This window comes from Petromyzon marinus, unplaced genomic scaffold, assembly GCF_048934315.1.
Source record: "Petromyzon marinus isolate PM22_M1 ecotype Great Lakes invasive population unplaced genomic scaffold, UKy_Petmar_22M1.pri1.0 PM_G_Scaffold_45, whole genome shotgun sequence".
Classification (NCBI taxonomy): domain Eukaryota; kingdom Metazoa; phylum Chordata; class Hyperoartia; order Petromyzontiformes; family Petromyzontidae; genus Petromyzon; species Petromyzon marinus.
In genome coordinates, this window is record NW_027422997.1 from 808,760 (window position 1) to 829,379 (window position 20,620).

Consider the following 20,620-nt stretch of genomic DNA (forward strand, 5'->3'; position numbering starts at 1 on the left):
TACACACACATACACACAGACACATACGTACACACAGACACACAGACACACACACACACAGGCACACACACACAGACACACATACACACACACACATACACACAACAACAACAACAACCGCCATTCGCCACTAAGTGGCGGTGACGTCACCACGACGCTTGTGCCAGGCTATGTGCACCCTGAGGCCACGTGAAGTGTCGACCGCCCGCTGGCAGGTCACGGGGCAGACCCAGGTGCCACGGGTCGACTGACTGAGATGACTGGCTGATGCACCACCTGTGCCCCCTACTGTGCCAATCTGCTGTGCTTTAGCCACCCGGCGCTCCGCTCGTTGTTCTGAGCGTCGCTCCTCCGCCCTCCGTTGTTGTTGGAGGGCGACTACCTCTAACTGCCCAGTAGCATCCTTCACGAGCCTCCTCCACAGAGGCCGATCTTGGCACCGCTGGTACCAGTCATCGTCAAGTCCACTCAGCTCCACGTCCTCCTGTACCACATCACTCCATCTCTTCTCTAGCCCGTGCCGCGCCCGCTTAGCCCCCTCAATCCGGCCAAACAAAAGCTGTTTCGGCATGCGGTGGCTGGGCATGCGGGCTACATGACCCAGCCATCGCAGCCTTGCCTGCCGGAGGAGCTCACCGATGGGACCCTGCCCAGATCTTTCAAGGATTTGTGAGCTCCTCACACAATCCAGTCTGGTTAAACCCAGGATGGATCGTAGGCAGGCCAGCCTAAATGTTTCTAACCGGCGAAGATGTTCCATTAGGGGGGTCCACGTTTCGCAAGCGTAAAGAAGGGAGGGAATGACCGTGGCCGAGAAAACCTGAAGCTTATTGCGGAGCGACAGACCAGGTAGCTTCCACACAGCGTTACGCAACCGATGAAAAGATATTGCCGCTCGACTGATTCGGAGTGAGACCTCTGCTGTTAAACTGGAGCCAGTCATAAGCACACTGCCCAGGTATGGGAAACTCTCCACTCTCTCCACAACTGCCCCATCACCGATTGGGAGTTGTGGGGGTGGAGTGTCACACACACAGACACACATACACACACAGACACACAGACACACACACACATACAAACACACACACATACATACACACAGACACACACTCATACATACACACAGACACACACAGACACACACAGACACACATAGACACACACAGACACACACACATACATACACACAGACACAGACACACACACATACACACACACACACAGTCACACAGACACACACATACACACACAGACACACATACATACACACAGACACACATACATACATACACACAGACACACACACATACACACAGACACATACACAGCGCGCTAACCACTACACAACAATGCGTTACGCTTACACACACACAGACACGCACACAGACACACAGACAAACACACACACACAGATACACACACATACACACACAGATACACACACATACATACACACAGACACATACATACACACAGACACACACACAGACACACACACAGACACACACACACAGACACACACACATACATACACACAGACACACACAGACACACACACAGACACACACAGACACACACACAGACACACACAGACACACACATACACACACATACACACAGACACACACACACAGACACACATACATACACACAGACACACAGACACACACACACAGACACACACACATACACACACACAGACACACACAGACACACACACATACATACACACACAGACACACACACACATACATACACACAGACACACGCAGACACACACAGACACACACACAGACACACACAGACACACACACATACACACATACACACAGACACACACACAGACACACACACACATACATACACACAGACACACGCAGACACACACACAGACACACACACAGACACACACACATACACACACATACACACAGACACACACACACAGACACACACACATACACACACACAGAGACACACACAGACACACACACAGACACACACACAGACACACACAGACACACACCACACACATACATACACACAGACACACACACACAGACACACACACACACACAGACACACACACAGACAGACACAACACAGAGACACACACACAGAGACACACACACACAGAGACACACACACAGACACACACAGAGACAGACACACACAGAGACACACACACAGACACACAGACACACACATACATACACACAGACACACACACACACAGACACACACACATACACACAGACACACACACACAGACACACACACAGACACACACACACACACAGACACACACACATACACACAGACACACATACACACACACAGACACACACACAGACACAGACACACACACAGACACACACACACAGACATAACACAGAGACACACACACAGAGACACACACACACAGAGACACACACACAGACACACACAGAGACAGACACACACAGAGACACACACACAGACACACACATACATACACACAGACACACACACACATACACACAGACACACACACACAGACACACACACAGACACACAGACACACATACACACACACAGACACACACACAGACACACACACAGAGACACACACACAGACACACACACATCGAACGTGAACGCCACCGGTGACGTTCGCCTCAGTCGATGGCCCCCAATCCGCTGCTGGAAAATCGTCGTTTCGATTTGCGATTATCGATTTGAAATCGATTACTTAACCACGTGATTTGGTGGCGCTGCGTTTGGCAGTGGGGCAACGGGCACACAACACAATTAGCCAAACCCGAACTCAACGGCGTCAGTCGTCGTTAACATAATATTTAACAGGCGACGTTTCGGGTAACGGACCTTTATCGCACGGTGCACGACCGGCGAGAATCGATATCCGGTGAGCGTCTGTGGCATCGATTAAACGGGAATAGGCCGATTCTAAAGGAATCTACAACCTTCGATTCCTTTGCTCTCGATTTAAAGAGTCGATTCTTGGCGCGCGAGCGTCACTATTCTACTCACGCAGCGCGGCTTGGTTTTATTTTTAAAAGTTTTAACTTTCACGTCTCGTTAAGTTGCTTTAGGAGTCTGTAGTTGTACGAAGTATACCGCAAGGCGTACAGGCCGCAACAATCGAGGCGACTCCTGCGCTTACAATCGCCGGCGGATCAAAGCATCGCCGAAGGTTGATTTGGGCCTAACTCTATCATCATCTGTGCCAGACGTCACGATCATCATCATCATTACAGAGAGAGAGATTGTTCACGATCATCATTACAGAGAGAGATTGTTCACGATCATCATCATTAGAGAGAGAGAGATTGTTTACGATCATCATCATTACAGAGAGAGATTGTTCACGATCATCATCATTACAGAGAGAGATTGTTCACGATCATCATTACAGAGAGAGATTGTTCACGATCATCATTACAGAGAGACATTGTTCACGATCATCATTACAGAGAGAGATTGTTCACGATCATCATCATTACAGAGAGACATTGTTCACGATCATCATCATTACAGAGAGAGATTGTTCACGATCATCATCATTACAGAGAGAGATTGTTCACGATCATCATTACAGAGAGAGATTGTTCACGATCATCATCATTACAGAGAGAGATTGTTCACGATCATCATTATTACAGAGAGAGATTGTTCACGATCATCATTACAGAGAGACATTGTTCACGATCATCATCATTACAGAGAGAGATTGTTCACGATCATCATCATCATTACAGAGAGACATTGTTCACGATCATCATCATTACAGAGAGAGATTGTTCACAATCATCATCATCATTACAGAGAGACATTGTTCACGATCATCATCATCATCATTACAGAGAGAGATTGTTGAGTGATTCACTTGGGGCCTTGACAATGTGTCTAGCTTAGTGGTCTAATCACCACACCGTGGTGTTGTTGTTGTTGAGTGATTCACTTGGGGCCTTGACAATGTGTCTAGCTTAGTGGTCTAATCACCACTCCGTGTTGTTGAGTGATTCACTTGGGGCCTTGACAATGTGTCTAGCTTAGTGGTCTAATCACCACACTGTGTTGTTGTTGTTGAGTGATTCACTTGGGGCCTTGACAATGTGTCTAGCTTAGTGGTCTAATCACCACTCCGTGTTGTTGTTGAGTGATTCACTTGGGGCCTTGACAATGTGTCTAACTTAGTGGTCTAATCACCACACTGTGTTGTTGTTGTTGAGTGATTCACTTGGGGCCTTGACAATGTGTCTAGCTTAGTGGTCTAATCACCACACCTTGTTGTTGAGTGATTCACTTGGGGCCTTGACAATGCGTCTAGCTTAGTGGTCTAATCACCACACCTTGTTGTTGTTGTTGAGTGATTCCCTTGGGGCCTTGACAATGTGTCTAGCTTAGTGGTCTAATCACCACACCGTGTTGTTGTTGTTGTTGAGTGATTCACTTCGGGCCTTCCAACACCGCCGGCGACGATTATCTAAACCGGTTCTGGGACTCCCCTAGGTCGACTCAGCCTCAAATGAGTAGCTGGTGTAGCGGTGTGTAGTAGTAAAACATCGCTAGCACTGGGGAGACAAAGGCGGCCGGGCGTGGTGCTGGCCACCCACCCCCCTCGTGTGCCACAGTGCCGGTAGCCTTCATAGCTGCTGCTCGCTAACAGCACTTGCCCCTACAGCCTGTTACAGGCTACACGGTGTGGGATCTTTGTGTTATTGTTTGGTGTAAACATGTCAACATGTTGTGAAATTCTATTCCCGTGGGCGTCGAGGGGATGGCCATACCCTGGGCACGCCAGGTGAAGGCAGTGGCAGCAAGTATTCAAATCGCCATCACTTTCCATCTCTTTGGGGGGGGATTGAGTGTTTCCCCCTCGCACGCCACGTGGAGTTTTCTCCCGTTGCTGCGATTTCCTCCCACACGTGTATGATAACAATAATAAGCACAACTGTTATTACATCTTAAAATAAAATAAAAACTAAATGCAGGACACTTAAGAATTTTTTTTTTCACTCGATGTGGCTCTTGGATCAATAGGCACGTGTCAGCTAATTATAGCATTGTGTGGTCACAATGATCAGGAGCACGGGGTAGGCCTTACGTTGAGGGAACTCCAGTTGAAGAACTTTGATGTTAAGCTAGATTCATCTTCTTTGGTTCTTTCGGTAAAGTCACCACCACGTAGAATGAGAATAAAATAATAAATTAATAAAATAAAATAACACGATAAAATTCTCACGACGTTTCGGCCACAACACAAGTGGCCTTCATCAGGTGAAGGGACAGCGCTCGCTGCAGCGCTGTCCTCCAGACAGTCTCGTCCCTTCACCTGATGAAGGCCACTTGTGTTGTGGCCGAAACGTCGTGAGAATTTTATTGTGTTATTTTATTTGATCAATTTATTATTTTCTCATTCTACGTGATGGTGACTTTACCGAAAGAACCAAAGAAGATGAATCCTTGCAGTCACGAAAGCTTTAAATCGACAAATGAATCTAGATTCTCATTGTCAGTGCAGCAAAGCACAAAATCAATACAGTAACACCATGAAAATACAATTACCGATTGACGTATTGGGAAACTTGTTGCATTCGTATTTTTAAAAAATGTAAAAATTGCAGCAACAACGCTGTTTGCCCCCACCTCCATTAACGCTACAGCGTAAACAGACGGGCGGTGGCAATTAAAAAAAATGATTCCCATTTAAACTTGTAAGTTGCTTTGCCGAGAGATCTCGCTGGTGCCATCTGGATTGCTCTGCAGCAGTGGCGCTGTCTTAATAAATTCCACATTTGTTTTTTTTCTTGCGTGCACGTACACGGTGTCTGTGCGTCATGCAGGAAGACGGCTATCTGAGGAGTGTGCAAAGAATACAACATGGAGGGGAACGACAATGAAACCTTCGGCCGAAATTTGGGCAGCAGTTTTTCCACGCTCCCCGACTTCAAAATACGGTGCATCTTGGGCAGTGTTTCAGAGAATGAACGAGGTCACCGTCAATCTAGGCAGGTCCGGGAGCCATCGAGCCGTGGCCAGAGTCAGCCAGGGCAAGGTCGCGGTCAAACGGGGCCATTCCAGGTGATGTTGGGTCACGGGTGGTGTCAGATGGGACAAGGTGAAGGTCAATCTGGGGGGCAAATCCAGGGGCCATCGGTTCAAGGTTGGGGTAATAAAGGGCAGGGTCAGCCGGGGGAAGGCGACGGAGTGGCAATTCAAGGCCACAATCAGCCAGGGCAGGGGCCATCGACTCAAGGTTGGGGTAATAAAGGGCAGGGTCAGCCGGGGGAAGGTGACGGAGTGGCAATTCAAGGCCACAATCAGCCAGGGCAGAGCCAATATCACGACGGGAAAAAAAAACCCCAATTGGGCCGAGGTCAGACTCAGCCAAAACAGGGTCAGCATCAACCCGAGCAGGGCCAGGGACTGTCAGGGCACGCCCATGGTCTGCTGGGGCAAGGCCGAGGTCAACCTAATCAGTGCCTGAGTCAGCCAAGGCAATCTCTCTGTCCACTGGGCCAAGTCCAGGAGCCATTGGGTCACGCTTGGGGTCAACTTGGACAAGGTCAAGTGGGTCGTGGTGAAACTGGACAGGTTCAACAAGGTCAAGCACAGAGGATGCTATTGCAAGGTCAGTCAACTTGGTCATGGTCAAGTGACACCGCCAAGGTCAAGGTATTCATTTCAGCTGTGGATCATGGCCCCGTGTATCGCCTGGCTCCGATCTGTAAACCAATCGCGCCGCTTATTTTACTTAAAACGATCTCAATCCTCCGATGTCCACATTGATCGCCGAGCACGAATTCCGCTTGCGCTTTTCAACCGGCGTTTGACGTCAGAAGTACGGTGCGGCGCTCTGCTTAGTCATTGACGATAACGATGGTTAGGCAGCGCTTGCCCCAGGAACGCAAGAGGCGGTACGTCCGTCACGTCGCGATGAAAAGCGGCTCGTCCTAGGTGTGCGTGCCTAGGGCAGGTGGACCGCGTTGGCTAGGAGACGTTAACTACCTCGCCTAGTACACAGGAGGGTCGGGGGTTCGATCCCGACCCCTGACGCCTGTTGCTGTGTATTTGGAGTTTGTGTGTCTCTCTCTCATCATCATCATCATCACGGTGGCTAGGAGACGTTAGCTACCTCGCCCGGTACGCAGGAGGTCGTGGGTTCGATCCCAACCCTGACGCCTGTTGCTGTGTATTTGGAGTTTGCGTGTCTCTCTCTCATCATCATCATCATCACGGTGGCTAGGAGATGTCAACTACCTCGCCCGGTACGCAGGAGGGTCGTGGGTTCGATCCCGACCCCTGACGCCTGTTGCTGTGTATTTGGAGTTTGCGTGTCTCTCTCTCATCATCATCATCATCACGGTGGCTAGGAGATGTTAACTACCTCGCCTGGTACGCAGGAGGGTCGTGGGTTCGATCCCGACCCCTGACGCCCGTGCGTTTGAAAGTTTGCGCGTTCTCCCCACGGCGGTGTTGATGTTGCTCCATGCCCTGCATTGTTTCCCCGCGCATTTAGAAAAACGTGACGTTTAAGAGTAATGCGGCTGATATACATTGACACGTGGTGAGGAACCACTTTGTTGAGCTTATCAACTGTGGCCAGGTCGCTTCTGAACAAGAGTTACGTATCCGAGCGGGCTCTTACGTGGTAAAATAACAAGTTTAGTTTCGTTTAGTTGATGGGTTCCTTTAACGCTGGCTTTTGTCTCCAAAGTTTTTTTGGAAAAAAACGGCTGATATACATTGGAAAAAAACTTTTGGTCAGTTCGCCGATTTTTCTACAGGGCAAGCACTTTATATCAGAACGCAATTTTACTGAAGATTTATTCATATTTATGATGCTCATCATAACCTCTCATTGCCGACAGACACCCCGACTGAGCTGAGCACTAAACCTCAGTTGGAAAGTTCTAAAAAGCGATACGTGTGTCAACGTGTACCAATGTACATCTCGTGCGGTGCTATTATGAACGATGTACTTTAATACTCTTTGGTTCTATTGGGTAAAGTCACGTAGGTGAAAATAAACCCAATAGAACCAATAGAACCAAAGAGTATGGATCCTAGCAGTCACGAAAACTTTAAATCTAGGATGTACTTTAACTTAATTGTGCGCAATTTTTGTTCGCAGCTCAAGCAAACATCACTGAGCAGCATCAACCTCGGCAGAGCACGCCGCCGCCGCCGCTGCCGCCGGTGCCGCTTGATTGGCAAGAGGCAAGATGACTCGCTGATCACATTGAAACGTGCCCACAGATGTGCATCGTTATTTCACATTAATAATACGGTCATTCTAAGAAAATACCGATTCATCTAGTTTCATATTCTCGGTTCTTTCGGTAAAGTCACCACGTAGAAGGGAAACAATACAATAATAAAAATATAAAACAATAAAATTCTCGCGACGTTTCAGACATCTGAACAAGCTGCCAAATCGCTCTCCGTGGTACTGACGTTTAAAAAAAACTTTTTTCAAATTTTCTTGCTGTGGTTTTCACACCTGACGATGATCGCTGCTTGTGTTGCAGTCGAAACGTCGTGATAATTCAATTGTTTTATATTTTTATTATTTTATTGTTTCCCTTTCTACGTGGCGGTGACTTTACCGAAAGAACCGAGAATGTGAATCACTGCAGTCACGAAAGCTTCAAGTGAAAATTTATTTAGTTTCACGAAGCTTGGGGCTGCTGCCACGGTGCGCAATGGTTCAGCACGTTGGACTTGCGGTCCACAAGGTCGTGATGTCCAGGCGTGCCAGGTTTAATAGGCACGTGTCTACAATGTCCCACCTCTGTCCACTCTGCAGTATATATTGGTACACCGCAGTTGAATGGCAGGCCGCATGTGGTGGGGTAAAGTGTGGGTACTACCATCACTTCCAAGACGTCTCCCCAGCATGGAGGAGTTCAGCCCCTAGTGAGGGTTTCTCTACCAAGACGTCTTGAACAGCGTGGAAGAGTTCAGCCCCTAGTGAGGGTGTCTTTACCAAGACGTCTTGAACAGCGTGGAAGAGTTCAGCCCCTAGTGAGGGCTTCTCTACCAAGACATCTTGAACAGCGTGAAAGAGTTCAGTCTCTAGTGAGGGTTTCTCTACCAAGACGTCTTGAACAGCGTGGAAGAGTTCAGCCCCTAGTGAGGGTTTCTCTTCCAAGACGTCTTGAACAGCGTGGAAGAGTTCAGCCCCTAGTGAGGGTGTCTTTACCAAGACGTCTTGAACAGCGTGGAAGAGTTCAGCCCCTAGTGAGGGCTTCTCTACCAAGACGTCTTGAACAGCGTGGAACAGTTCAGCCCCTAGTGAGGGTTTCTCTACCAAGACGTCTTGAACAGCGTGGAAGAGTTCAGCCCCTAGTGAGGGTTTCTCTTCCAAGACGTCTTGAACAGCGTGGAAGAGTTCAGCCCCTAGTGAGGGTTCCTCTACCAAGACGTCTTGAACAGCGTGGAAGAGTTCAGCCCCTAGTGAGGGTTTCACTTCCAAGACGTCTTGAACAGCGTGGAACAGTTCAGCCCCTAGTGAGGGTTTCTCTACCAAGACGTCTTGAACAGCGTGGAAGAGTTCAGCCCCTAGTGAGGGTTTCTCTACCAAGACGTCTTGAACAGCGTGGAAGAGTTCAGCCCCTAGTGAGGGTTTCTCTTCCAAGACGTCTTGAACAGCGTGGAAGAGTTCAGCCCCTAGTGAGGGTTTCTCTACCAAGACGTCTTGAACAGCGTGGAAGAGTTCAGCCCCTAGTGAGGGTTTCACTTCCAAGACGTCTTGAACAGCGTGGAAGAGTTCAGCCCCTAGTGAGGGTTTCACTTCCAAGACGTCTTGAACAGCGTGGAAGAGTTCAGCCCCTAGTGAGGGTTTCACTTCCAAGACGTCTTGAACAGCGTGGAAGAGTTCAGCCCCTAGTGAGGGTTTCTCTTCCAAGACGTCTTGAACAGCGTGGAAGAGTTCAGCCCCTAGTGAGGGTTTCTCTACCAAAACGTATCCCCAGCGTGGAAGAGTTCAGCCCCTAGTGAGGGTTTCACTTCCAAGACGTCTTGAACAGCGTGGAAGAGTTCAGCCCCTAGTGAGGGTTTCTCTACCAAGACTTCTCCCCAGCGTGGAAGAGTTCAGCCCCTAGGGAGGGTTTCTCTTCCAAGACGTCTTGAACAGCGTGGAAGAGTTCAGCCCCTAGTGAGGGTTTCTCTACCAAGACGTCTTGAACAGCGTGGAAGAGTTCAGCCCCTAGTGAGGGTTTCTCTACCAAGACGTCTTGAACAGCGTGGAAGAGTTCAGCCCCTAGTGAGGGTTCCTCTACCAAGACGTCTCCCCAGCGTGGAAGAGTTCAGCCCATAGTGAGGGTTTCTCTACCAAAACGTCTTGAACAGCATGGAAGAGTTCAGCCCCTAGTGAGGGTTTCACTTCCAAGTCGTCTTGAACAGCGTGGAAGAGTTCAGCCCCTAGTGAGGGTTTCTCTACCAAAACGTCTTGAACAGCGTTGAAGAGTTCAGCCCCTAGTGAGAGTTTCTCTTCCAAGACGTCTTGAACAGCGTGGAAGAGTTCAGCCCCTAGTGAGGGTTTCTCTTCCAAGACGTCTCCCCAGCGTGGAAGAGTTCAGCCCCTAGTGAGGGTTTCTCTACCAAGACGTCTTGAACAGCGTGGAAGAGTTCAGCCCCTAGTGAGGGTTTCTCTTCCAAGACGTCTTGAACAGCGTGGAAGAGTTCAGCCCCTAGTGAGGGTTTCTCTACCAAGACGTCTTGAACAGCGTGGAAGAGTTCAGCCCCTAGTGAGGGTTTCTCTACCAAGACGTCTTGAACAGCGTGGAAGAGTTCAGCCCCTAGTGAGGGTTCCTCTACCAAGACGTCTTGAACAGCGTGGAAGAGTTCAGCCCCTAGTGAGGGTTTCTCTACCAAGGCGCCTTGAACAGCGTGGAAGAGTTCAGCCCCTAGTGAGGGTTTCTCTTCCAAGACGTCTTGAACAGCGTGGAAGAGTTCAGCCCCTAGTGAGGGTTTCTCTACCAAGACGTCTTGAACAGCGTGGAAGAGTTCAGCTCCTAGTAAGGGTTTCACTTCCAAGACGTCTTGAACAGCGTGGAAGAGTTCAGCCCCTAGTGAGGGTTTCACTTCCAAGACGTCTTGAACAGCGTGAAAGAGTTCAGCCCCTAGTGAGGGTTCCTCTACCAAGACGTCTTGAACAGCGTGGAAGAGTTCAGCCCCTAATGAGGGTTCCTCTACCAAGACGTCTTGAACAGCGTGGAAGAGTTCAGCCCCTAGTGAGGGTTTCTCTACCAAGACGTCTCCCCAGCGTGGAAGAGTTCAGCCCCTAGTGAGGGTTTCACTTCCAAAACGTCTTGAACAGCGTGGAAGAGTTCAGCCCCTAGTGAGGGTTTCTCTACCAAGACGTCTCCCCAGCGTGGAAGAGTTCAGCCCCTAGTGAGGGTTTCTCTTCCAAGACGTCTTGAACAGCGTGGAAGAGTTCAGCCTCTACTGAGCGCCCTCTAGTGGAGGCCCTTTTGCCAGCAGTGATTACGATCAAACAATTTCAGATCTGTGCCTTAAACCTTTTTACGTTCACAGCACTTGGCAAAGACGTTTTGAGGGAAAGTATATTTAAAAAATAAAAAAACCGTGTATTTGTGCTTGTACATGACTTGATCGAGTTTTCGGTTGAAATGGAGTAATAATAATCAGTTCAACACGTAGGCTTTCGCGACCAATTATATTCGTATAATAAATGTTTTTTTGGTTATATCGCGTAAAGTATGAATGTGTAAATGTTGTGGATTTACTCTCCGACACACCGGTGGGCCGGAGTAGTAATTCACTGGCGCGTTTTGTTTACGTGACAAACCTCACTGGCTGGGTCGGGTGGTGGAGGGTAACGACACACACTTACGCGAGCCAACCCAAGAACGTTTATCGCGAATAATCGGTCATCGGGCAGCGGAAAATCTTGATGTGTTCACGACACTACGGCTTGGGAAGCTGCTGACACACGCTCCTCATGCCGTGTGTTGTGTTTGGTTGGTTTTTTTTCTTCGCAGAATAAAGATCACGTGTCAAGGACGTACAATTATTTGCGCTGTGAAATGAACAAGTTGAACATGTGGAAGGTCAGAGTTCACTCTGAGCTCAGCAAAAAGGAGGAAGCTGTCAGAATGGCCCAGGAGACGGCCGACGCTCTGCAGAAATCAACTCGACAAACACAGGTGGGTAGCAGCAGCAGTAAGTGGTCTCATTTCTCTAAAGCAGTGCTTCTCAGTGTGGTCACTCACCCCCGGTATCGCCGGTGGTCCACCACGCTCCTCCGGGTGGTCCTCAGGGCTGTGAGTAACACAGGTGGGCAACAGCAGCAGCAGTAAGTGGTCTCATTTCTCTAAAGCAGTGCTTCTCACAGTGTGGTCACCTTCCCTCCCTCCCCCGTACCACCGGTGGTCCTCCACGCTCCTCCGGGTGGTTCGCGGGGTTGTGATGCAGGCTGATCCGGAGAGTAATTACAATGTACGTCATTATAATTATTAAATTAAACTCGTGATATTCAAAAATTAGGTGAGGAAAAACGACCTTAACCCTCGGGTCTAAATGCGCCCCCCCTAAAAAAAAACCTCGTAGCTGCGTTTAAAAAAATAAAGCGTTTGTATTCCCGTAATATGAGTGATTTAGTGTTACTGCTATTTAGAGAAACAAGCAAATGCATTTTGTCGCTAGGGGTGGCTGAGTTGGTTTGCGGGCCGACGACTTGTCGAGTTTCCGCGGAGTATTTGTGCATTGCGCGCGGTCATTCTCTTGGCCTTTAATCTTTGGTTACTTCGGTAAAGTCACGTGGTAGGTATAAAGATGATAAAATGTCCACGACGTTTCGATCGCAACACCTCAAGCGCTTTGTCCTCGGGCGGTAAAAAAAGTAATCCCTGCAGTGGAACTGCTGAACCAGCGAGAGAGTCCTGTCACAACAACAACAACAGCAGCAGCAGCAGCAAGAGGTTTAATTTTTATTTTTTATTTTCGCCTGAGGACGACCGCCGCCTGTGGTGTCGCGATGGAAACGTCGTGATTTGATTCATTATTTTGTGTTGTATTTTTATACGCGCTACGCGACTTTACTTGAATGAAAGCAAAGACTGTGGATTCCTGCGGTGACGAAAAACTTCAAATCTCTTAGTCTTATTAAATTTTTATTTAAATATTTCGTGACTGCAGGGATTCATATTCTTGGTTCTTTCGGTAAAGTCACCGCCACGTAGAAGGGAAACAATAAAATAATAAAAATGTAAAACGATCAAATTATCACGACGTTTCGACTGCAACGCAAGCGATCATCGTCAGGTGTGAAAACCACAGCAAGAAAACAATTTTCACCGCCGCTCTTTAAAAAAAAATTCTTGCTGTGGTTTTCACACCTGATGATGATTGCTTGTGTTGCAGTCGAAACGTCGTGAGACTTTTATTGTTTTATATTTTTTATTATTTTATTGTTTCCCTTCTACGTGGTGGTGACTTTACCGAATGAACCAACGATTATGGATTCCTGCAGTGACGTAAACTTCAAATCTCTTCTTCGTCTTCTTCTTGATTCTTTCGGTAAAGTCGCCACGTAGAAGGGAAAAAATAAAATAATAAAAATTTAAAACAATAAAATTCTCACGACGTTTCGACTGCAACGCAAGCGATCATCATCAGGTGTGAAAACCACCGCAAGAAAAAAATGTCACCGCCACTTTTTAAAAATTTTCTTGCTGTGGTTTTCACACCTGACGATGATTGCTTGTGTTGCCGTCGAAACGTCGTGATAATTTTATTGTTTATATTTTTATTACTTTATTGTTTCCCTTCTACGTGGTGACTTTACCGAAAGAACCAAAAATATATCTCTTAGTCTTGTCGACTAAAGCAGTGGAACGCTTTCATTCAATGTTGGTGTGAGTGGCTCCTCATTTCTCCAAACCCAAACATTTATTGTCAGCTAATCGGTAAACTTCATCAATCTTTTGACGTAGACACGTAGTCAATGATCAGGTTTGGTTTTCCTCAGTGCACTGTGTGTATGTTGAACTTCTTTCACACCGTACGTAGCCAACCGTGCTATGTGTGTGTATGTTGAACTTCTTTCACACCGTACGTAGCCAACCGTGCTATGTGTGTGTGTATGTTGAACTTCTTTCACACCGTACGTAGCCAACCGTGCTACGTGTGTGTATGTTTAATATCTTTCACACCGTACGTAGCCAACCGTGCTACGTGTGTGTATGTTGAACTTCTTTCACACCGTACGTAGCCAACCGTGCTATGTGTGTGTTTGTTGAACATCTTTCACACCGTACGTAGCCAACCGTGCTATGTGTGTGTGTATGTTGAACTTCTTTCACACCGTACGTAGCCAACCGTGCTACGTGTGTGTATGTTGAACTTCTTTCATACCGTACGTAGCCAACCGTGCTACGTGTGTGTATGTTGAACTTCTTTCACACCGTACGTAGCCAACCGTGCTACGTGTGTGTATGTTGAACTTCTTTCACACCGTACGTAGCCAACCGTGCTACGTGTGTGTATGTTGAACTTCTTTCACACCGTACGTAGCCAACCGTGCTACGTGTGTGTATGTTGAACTTCTTTCACACCGTACGTAGCCAACCGTGCTACGTGTGTGTTTGTTGAACTTCTTTCACACCATACGTAGCCAACCGTGCTGCGTGTGTGTATGTTGAACTTCTTTCACACCGTACGTAGCCAACCGTGCTCAATGGGAGATGCAGTGGCATCTCAAATAACGTTGCTACATTATCTTAGTCTGCATATTGTTTCAAACTCATTAATTTCGTCTGGTTATAATCACGATTAGGTTGTTTTTGTGGATTCCCCATAGTCATCATTATGATTGGTAATTGTGTCCACTCATCATTCGTCATTGTTAACTAAAATAGAGAAACACTTGGTTTGCCAAGACAATGATTTAAAGGTGCTTCTGATCTGTTTGTAGCTTCAACTGGACAGCAATAAGATTTGTGTCTGTGGTTCCTCAGCGATCGCTTTGTCTGCATGATTGACGATGCTTTATGAAACCCGAACATCATTATCAGTGCTGTGTGTCAGATAACAATTATCAGACAACTGTGTTGAAGCGGTATGCGTCACCTCAGCGAAGTGTGTGTGTCGTGTTTCCTTTCAGCTTGAAAATGTACACCTCAGCGCGCAACTTCAAGACGTGATTGACATCAAAGGAGATTTAATGGAGAAGTAAGAAGTTATTCATTTTCCTCGAATTTCATCTCTGTCCTCTGTTTAGGTTCCTCAACTTACTGGAGAAACCCGAAGAGCAATGAAGCTCTTTTTTTTGTAACAAATGTCCGGTAGATTTCAGAGATGTCCGGTGGACTCAGGGGCGAGGAGCCAGGATTTTGACTTTGGGGGGGTTGCTGACTTCAACATTCTGAGATATCTCAGTGTGTTTGTGTTTTCCAATGGGCACCACAAATGTATAAAACTTATTATTGGATTTGAGCTGCGGAGTTTATTAATAGGTCGGAGCCGCCGACGTGGCCAGTAAGTTCGATAAGTTCGCAAGGCTGCCGCTCAAGCAGCCTGCAGGGCAGCACACAAGGTGGCAGCCTGCAGGGCAGCACACAAGGTGGCAGCCTGCAGGGCAGCAGCACAAGGTGGCAGCCTGCAGGGCAGCACAAGGTGGCAGCCTGCAGGGCAGCATGAGGTGATATCACAAGGTGACATCACAAGGTGGCAGCACAAGGTGGTAGCCTGCAGGGCAGCACAAGGTGACAGCCTGCAGGGCAGCACACAAGGTGGCAGCCTGCAGGGCAGCACAAGGTGGCAGCCTGTAGGGCAGCACGAGGTGGCAGCACACAAGGTGACATCACAAGGTGGCAGCCTGCAGGGCAGCAGCACAAGGTGGCAGTCTGCAGGGCAGCACAAGGTGACATCATAAGGTGGTAGCCTGCAGGGCAGCACACAAGGTGGTAGCCTGCAGGGCAGCACACAAGGTGGTAGCCTGCAGGGCAGCACACGAGGTGGCAGCCTGCAGGGCAGCACAAGGTGACAGCCTGCAGGGCAGCACAAGGTGACAGCCTGCAGGGCAGCACACAAGGTGGCATCACAAGGTGGCAGCCTGCGGCATTTTGCAGCAGCCGGATATCCGGTTATCCCGATTTACCGACTTCCCCAAATTTTCAGGGGGGGGGCTGACCCCCCCCCCATTCCCCCCTGTTGCTCCGCCCCTGAGTGGACTACTGGGTGGAGGTCAGAGGTCACGCCGGCAGAACAAACGAGCGACTTGTTGATGACACCAACATCCTCTCTGCATTTTCATTTTAAAAACTTTCGCGACTGCAGGAATTCACGTTCTTTGGTTCTTTCGGTAAAGTCACAGAAAACAACAAAATCACGGTGAGTTTTTATTTTGTTGTTTCCCTTCTACGTGACTTCACCGAAAGAACCAAGAATATCTTCATCTGCAATGCGCTTTGCCTTAAAATGGCGGATACGTTCCTACGAAGGTTTTCTGACCCGCCGTCCTTGCAATGTGCCCGTGTCCGTAAGGATCCGTGCCACCAGGCAGATGTGTGACGATCTGAAGGGCCAGTCCTCTTCAGTGCAACAAACATTAACCAGAGGTACATTCTCAACATTCGCCGACCATTGGACGTTGCCGGTGTTACACGTTTAGTGATTAAACTTGCTTGTCGTTGACTCACGTGGGTCACGTGCGTACGGTGATAATGACATTGACGGTGTAACACGTTTAGTGATTAAACTTGATTGTCGTTGACTCACGTGGGTCACGTCCGCACGGTGATAATGACATTAACGGTGTGACATGTTTAGCGATTAAACTTGCTTATTGTTGACTCACGTGGGTCACGTGCGTACGGTGATAATGGACATTGACGGTGTAACACGTTTAGCGATTAAACCTGCTTGTCGTTGACTCACGTGGGTCACGTGCGTACGGTGATAATGACATTGACGGTGTAACACGTTTAGTGATTAAACTTGCTTGTCGTTGACTCACGTGGGTCACGTGCGTACGGTGATAATGGACGTTGACGGTGTAACACGTTTAGTGATTAAACTTGCTTGTCGTTGACTCACGTGGGTCACGTCCGCACGGTGATAATGGCAGCTGAAACAGAACAGGAACAAGTGGAAGCTGTTCATTCGTCGCTGAAAGCAGAACTGAAGGTAAAATGTGTGATGCTTTTTAAATTTTGTTTTCATTTAATTGTATTTCTTGAGAAACGTGTAACGGTATAAACGTACGCACGTGCACATTTAACATTGATCTGGATCCCCGCTGTCATCCTCTCTTAAAGACGTTTGCGGTGACTTTCAGCGAATTGAATTTAAAGTCTCAAAATGACAAGAATATTGCGTTGGGCAAAGGTGAGTCTCGTGCCGGGTGACGCAATGCACGGCTGCTCAGTGATACGCAGAGCACCGTCGATGATGATCGATGACCGTTGTGGTTTTTACTGGATGAATATTGACGCGCTCAGCCACTTTGTTGAACGTACGACGCGTGTGTCGTACGCAGTGGAAGCAGCTGTGGACGCGATGGGAAGAGCGCGGTGGGACTTTGTAAACAAGTTGACGATTAAAGAAAGCCAGGTTCGTGTGAATTCATGAGCTGATCGCTTTTGCTCACATTTTAAATGCACGTTGGGATAAAAAAAATATTGGATTAAACGACCACGCATTACCTTTTACAAACCAGTGTGTATATATAGCTCAAACCCCAAGGGTCTGTTATAATTCAGGCTCATACATTTTTGTTGATTTCAAATGTAAGAAATGTAGCTCCTAAAGGCATGCCTGTCTCAATCATAAAATATCCTTTGAAGATCAAGATCACCTTCAAATAAAAACTGATATATTAATGTTCCTATCCCAAACTATTGCCTTTAATGCCTACTATTGCCATTGTGTACAGTGTTCATACATTGCTTTTACAATTTACAAACGTCTGTATAACAATATAATGCTTAAAATGTGAATTATTTCCACTTTAGAACGTATTCAGTGCCCTAAACGCATTTGTTCAACGAAATATATGGGATGTGCACATTTCTACCTCTTTGTCTTGATTTCTCAAGTTCATTTCAGTCTGGTAAACACAACTTATCTGACTTCAATGATGACTTGCAAACCAGAAAACTCGCCTTGCCCAGCAGTAGGTAATTTCATAGATCCGTGCGTAAAGTCGTATTATTATCATTGTCGTTCAGTAGTTAGCAAACAGAGAGTTCCGTCTCATCGCTCTTAGGCCAAAGAAATGTCCGAGCTGTTGGAGTTAAAAAATGAAGAGCTCAAAACGGCCTCGCAAAAGCTGCAAGATTCCATTGAAAGCTGCGCTCGACTCGAAGAAACAGAGCGTGAGAGCACACTTCAAGTTGCCCGCTTTTTATTGCCAACGAGCCCGGATGTGTTTGTGCGTGTGCGCGGTGGGCAAATGTCTGCACGTCCCGACCGTGAAAGTCGATCCCGATTTCGTTTGTTTTGCGTGAATTAACAGGCAACTTTCAAGCACGGCTTGAGCAAACGCAGAAAGAAAGTGGTACCCTGAAACTCGAAGTAAATCGCCGTCGGGAAGTTGAAAGCATGCTGCAGGTGACCTATCCGTTCATTTTTTTTATTTAAAGCTTTCGTGACTGCAGCGATTCATATTCTTAGCTCTTTCGGTAAAGTCACCACGTTGAAGGGAAACAAAATAATAAAATATATTTAAAACAATAAAAATTCTCACGACGTTTCGACCATAACACAAACGGTCGTTATCAGGTGTGTCGGTTTGCATTAATTAATTTATTTTTAAACGGTGTTTAAACAGTGTTTTAAAAATAAATACATTAATGCAAACCGACACACCTGATGATGACCGTTTGTGTTATGGTCGAAACGTCGTGAGAATTTTTATTGTTTTATATATTTTATTATTTTTATTGTTTCCTTTCAACGTGACTTTACCGAAAAAGCTAAGAATATGTATCCGTTCATATTTATTACATCGCTAATATTGTCTGCATTCCTTAACTGGATATTTTTAACGGAATGGTTTTCTTTTTGATTTAAAGCTTTGGTCACTGCAGGGATTCATATTCTTGGTTCTTTCGGGTAAAGTCGCCACGTAGAAGGGAAACAATAAAATAATAAAAATATGCAACAATAAAATTCTCACGACGTTTCGACGGCAACTCAAGCAATCATCATCAGGTGTGAACACCACAGCAAGAAAACATTTTCACCGCCACTTATTCCAAATGTTCTTGCTGTGGTTTTCACACCTGATGATGATTGCTTGTGTTGCTGTCGAAACGTCGTGAGAATTTAATTGTTTAATATTTTAATCATTTTATAGTTTCCCTTCTACGTGGCGACTTTACCGAAAGAACCACGAATAAGGAATGGTTTTCTCTTAGCCTTTTTGGAAAAGTCTCAAGCTTTTTTCACTGTATCTGAACAAATGCAGCGGGTCACCCGCCTCATCGATTTCATCATCGTACGGTCTGAATGCAGGCTGGGATGCAAAACGCGGAGAGAAGTTTTGCGGAGAAGGAGCGAGAGTTCACCGCAAGCACCGCGGAGCTGCGGCTGTCGTGCGACAAGCTGCAGCACGAACGTCGGGACCTGAACGTGATTGTGCAAAACCTGGAGAAGGCAAACGAAGAGTTGACAGCAGCAGCCAGCCAGAGGCAAGTGGTGAACTTTTACAACACGGCACGTGTTGCGTGCCGAGACGTTATTCATCGATTTAAAGCGTTCGTGACTGCAAGGATTAATTGTATTAAATAATAAAATAAAATAACACGATAAAATTCTCACGACGTTTCGGCCACAACACAAGCGGCCTTCATCAGGTGAAGGGACGAGACTGCCTCAGCGCTGTCCTCCAGACATTCTCGTCCCTTCACCTGATGAAGGCCGCTTGTGTCGTGGCCCGAAACGTCGTGAGAATTTTATCGTGTAATTTTATCAATTTATTATTTTATTATCATTCTACGTGGTGGTGACTTTACCGAAAGAACCAAAGAAGACGTTAATTATCGTTGCGTCGCTATTGTCACGTACTACGCTGGTTGATGCAGGAAAGCCCCACGGCGGTGTTCTTCACTCATTTTCAGAGGTGGCGGAGGGCGAGGGCGGGTCGGGGGGGGTGGGGCATGTCCGCCGATAAGACACGGTACAGCGTGAGGGCCGCCACACGTTTTAACACCGCTGGGTTTGACAGCAGCACACGAGGACGACGACGACGACGATGGGGAGGTGATTTAAGATCTGGGTATTGTCAGGGGCCGCACAAGAGGCCACCAGGGGCCGCTCGTGGCCCGCCGGCCTTGCAGTGAAGGACACTGCCCCACAGTGTTCACGTTTAGAAAGGGGTCTGCAATTGTTTTGCAGTAGGGGGCGACAATTGCTCTAAGAAAAGCTGTCTCGGGTGTGGACCAATCAAATTCAAGGACAGTGCATATTATTATCAGAGTTGTCTTTTTTGTTTGCATTTTGACTGCTTGTGTTGTGGTTATTGCAAACATGATGCCTTGAATAAAGGTGTCAGTTTTTGTGCCAGTTAAAAGGGTAAAACCTATTCTTATATCTTGTTTCTGGCAAAGGAGGTCTCATAATGTTAATGCTCACCCCGAGCCCT

General features: G+C 47.3%; 1 protein-coding gene across 3 annotated transcripts; it reads left to right on the forward strand.

The window, feature by feature from the left end:
• Window positions 1-2,971: 2,971 nt before the first annotated feature.
• LOC142917315 (uncharacterized) lies at window positions 2,972-19,791 on the forward strand. Of its 3 annotated transcripts, XM_076061947.1 has the most exons (12): window positions 2,972-3,196; window positions 5,850-5,963; window positions 8,141-8,226; window positions 12,015-12,179; window positions 15,137-15,204; window positions 16,519-16,592; window positions 17,102-17,160; window positions 17,292-17,361; window positions 17,513-17,586; window positions 18,242-18,350; window positions 18,491-18,585; window positions 19,492-19,791. In XM_076061947.1, the coding sequence occupies exons 2-12, from the start codon at window positions 5,903-5,905 to the stop codon at window positions 19,765-19,767; spliced, it is 1,137 nt and encodes a 378-aa protein (XP_075918062.1). In that variant the 5' UTR covers window positions 2,972-3,196; window positions 5,850-5,902; the 3' UTR covers window positions 19,768-19,791. The 3 variants fall into 3 exon arrangements, with proteins under 3 accessions (XP_075918062.1, XP_075918063.1, XP_075918061.1); XM_076061948.1 differs by lacking the exon at window positions 5,850-5,963 and having other exon boundaries at window positions 2,973-3,196; XM_076061946.1 differs by lacking the exon at window positions 2,972-3,196 and having other exon boundaries at window positions 5,872-6,637.
• Window positions 19,792-20,620: the final 829 nt, after the last annotated feature.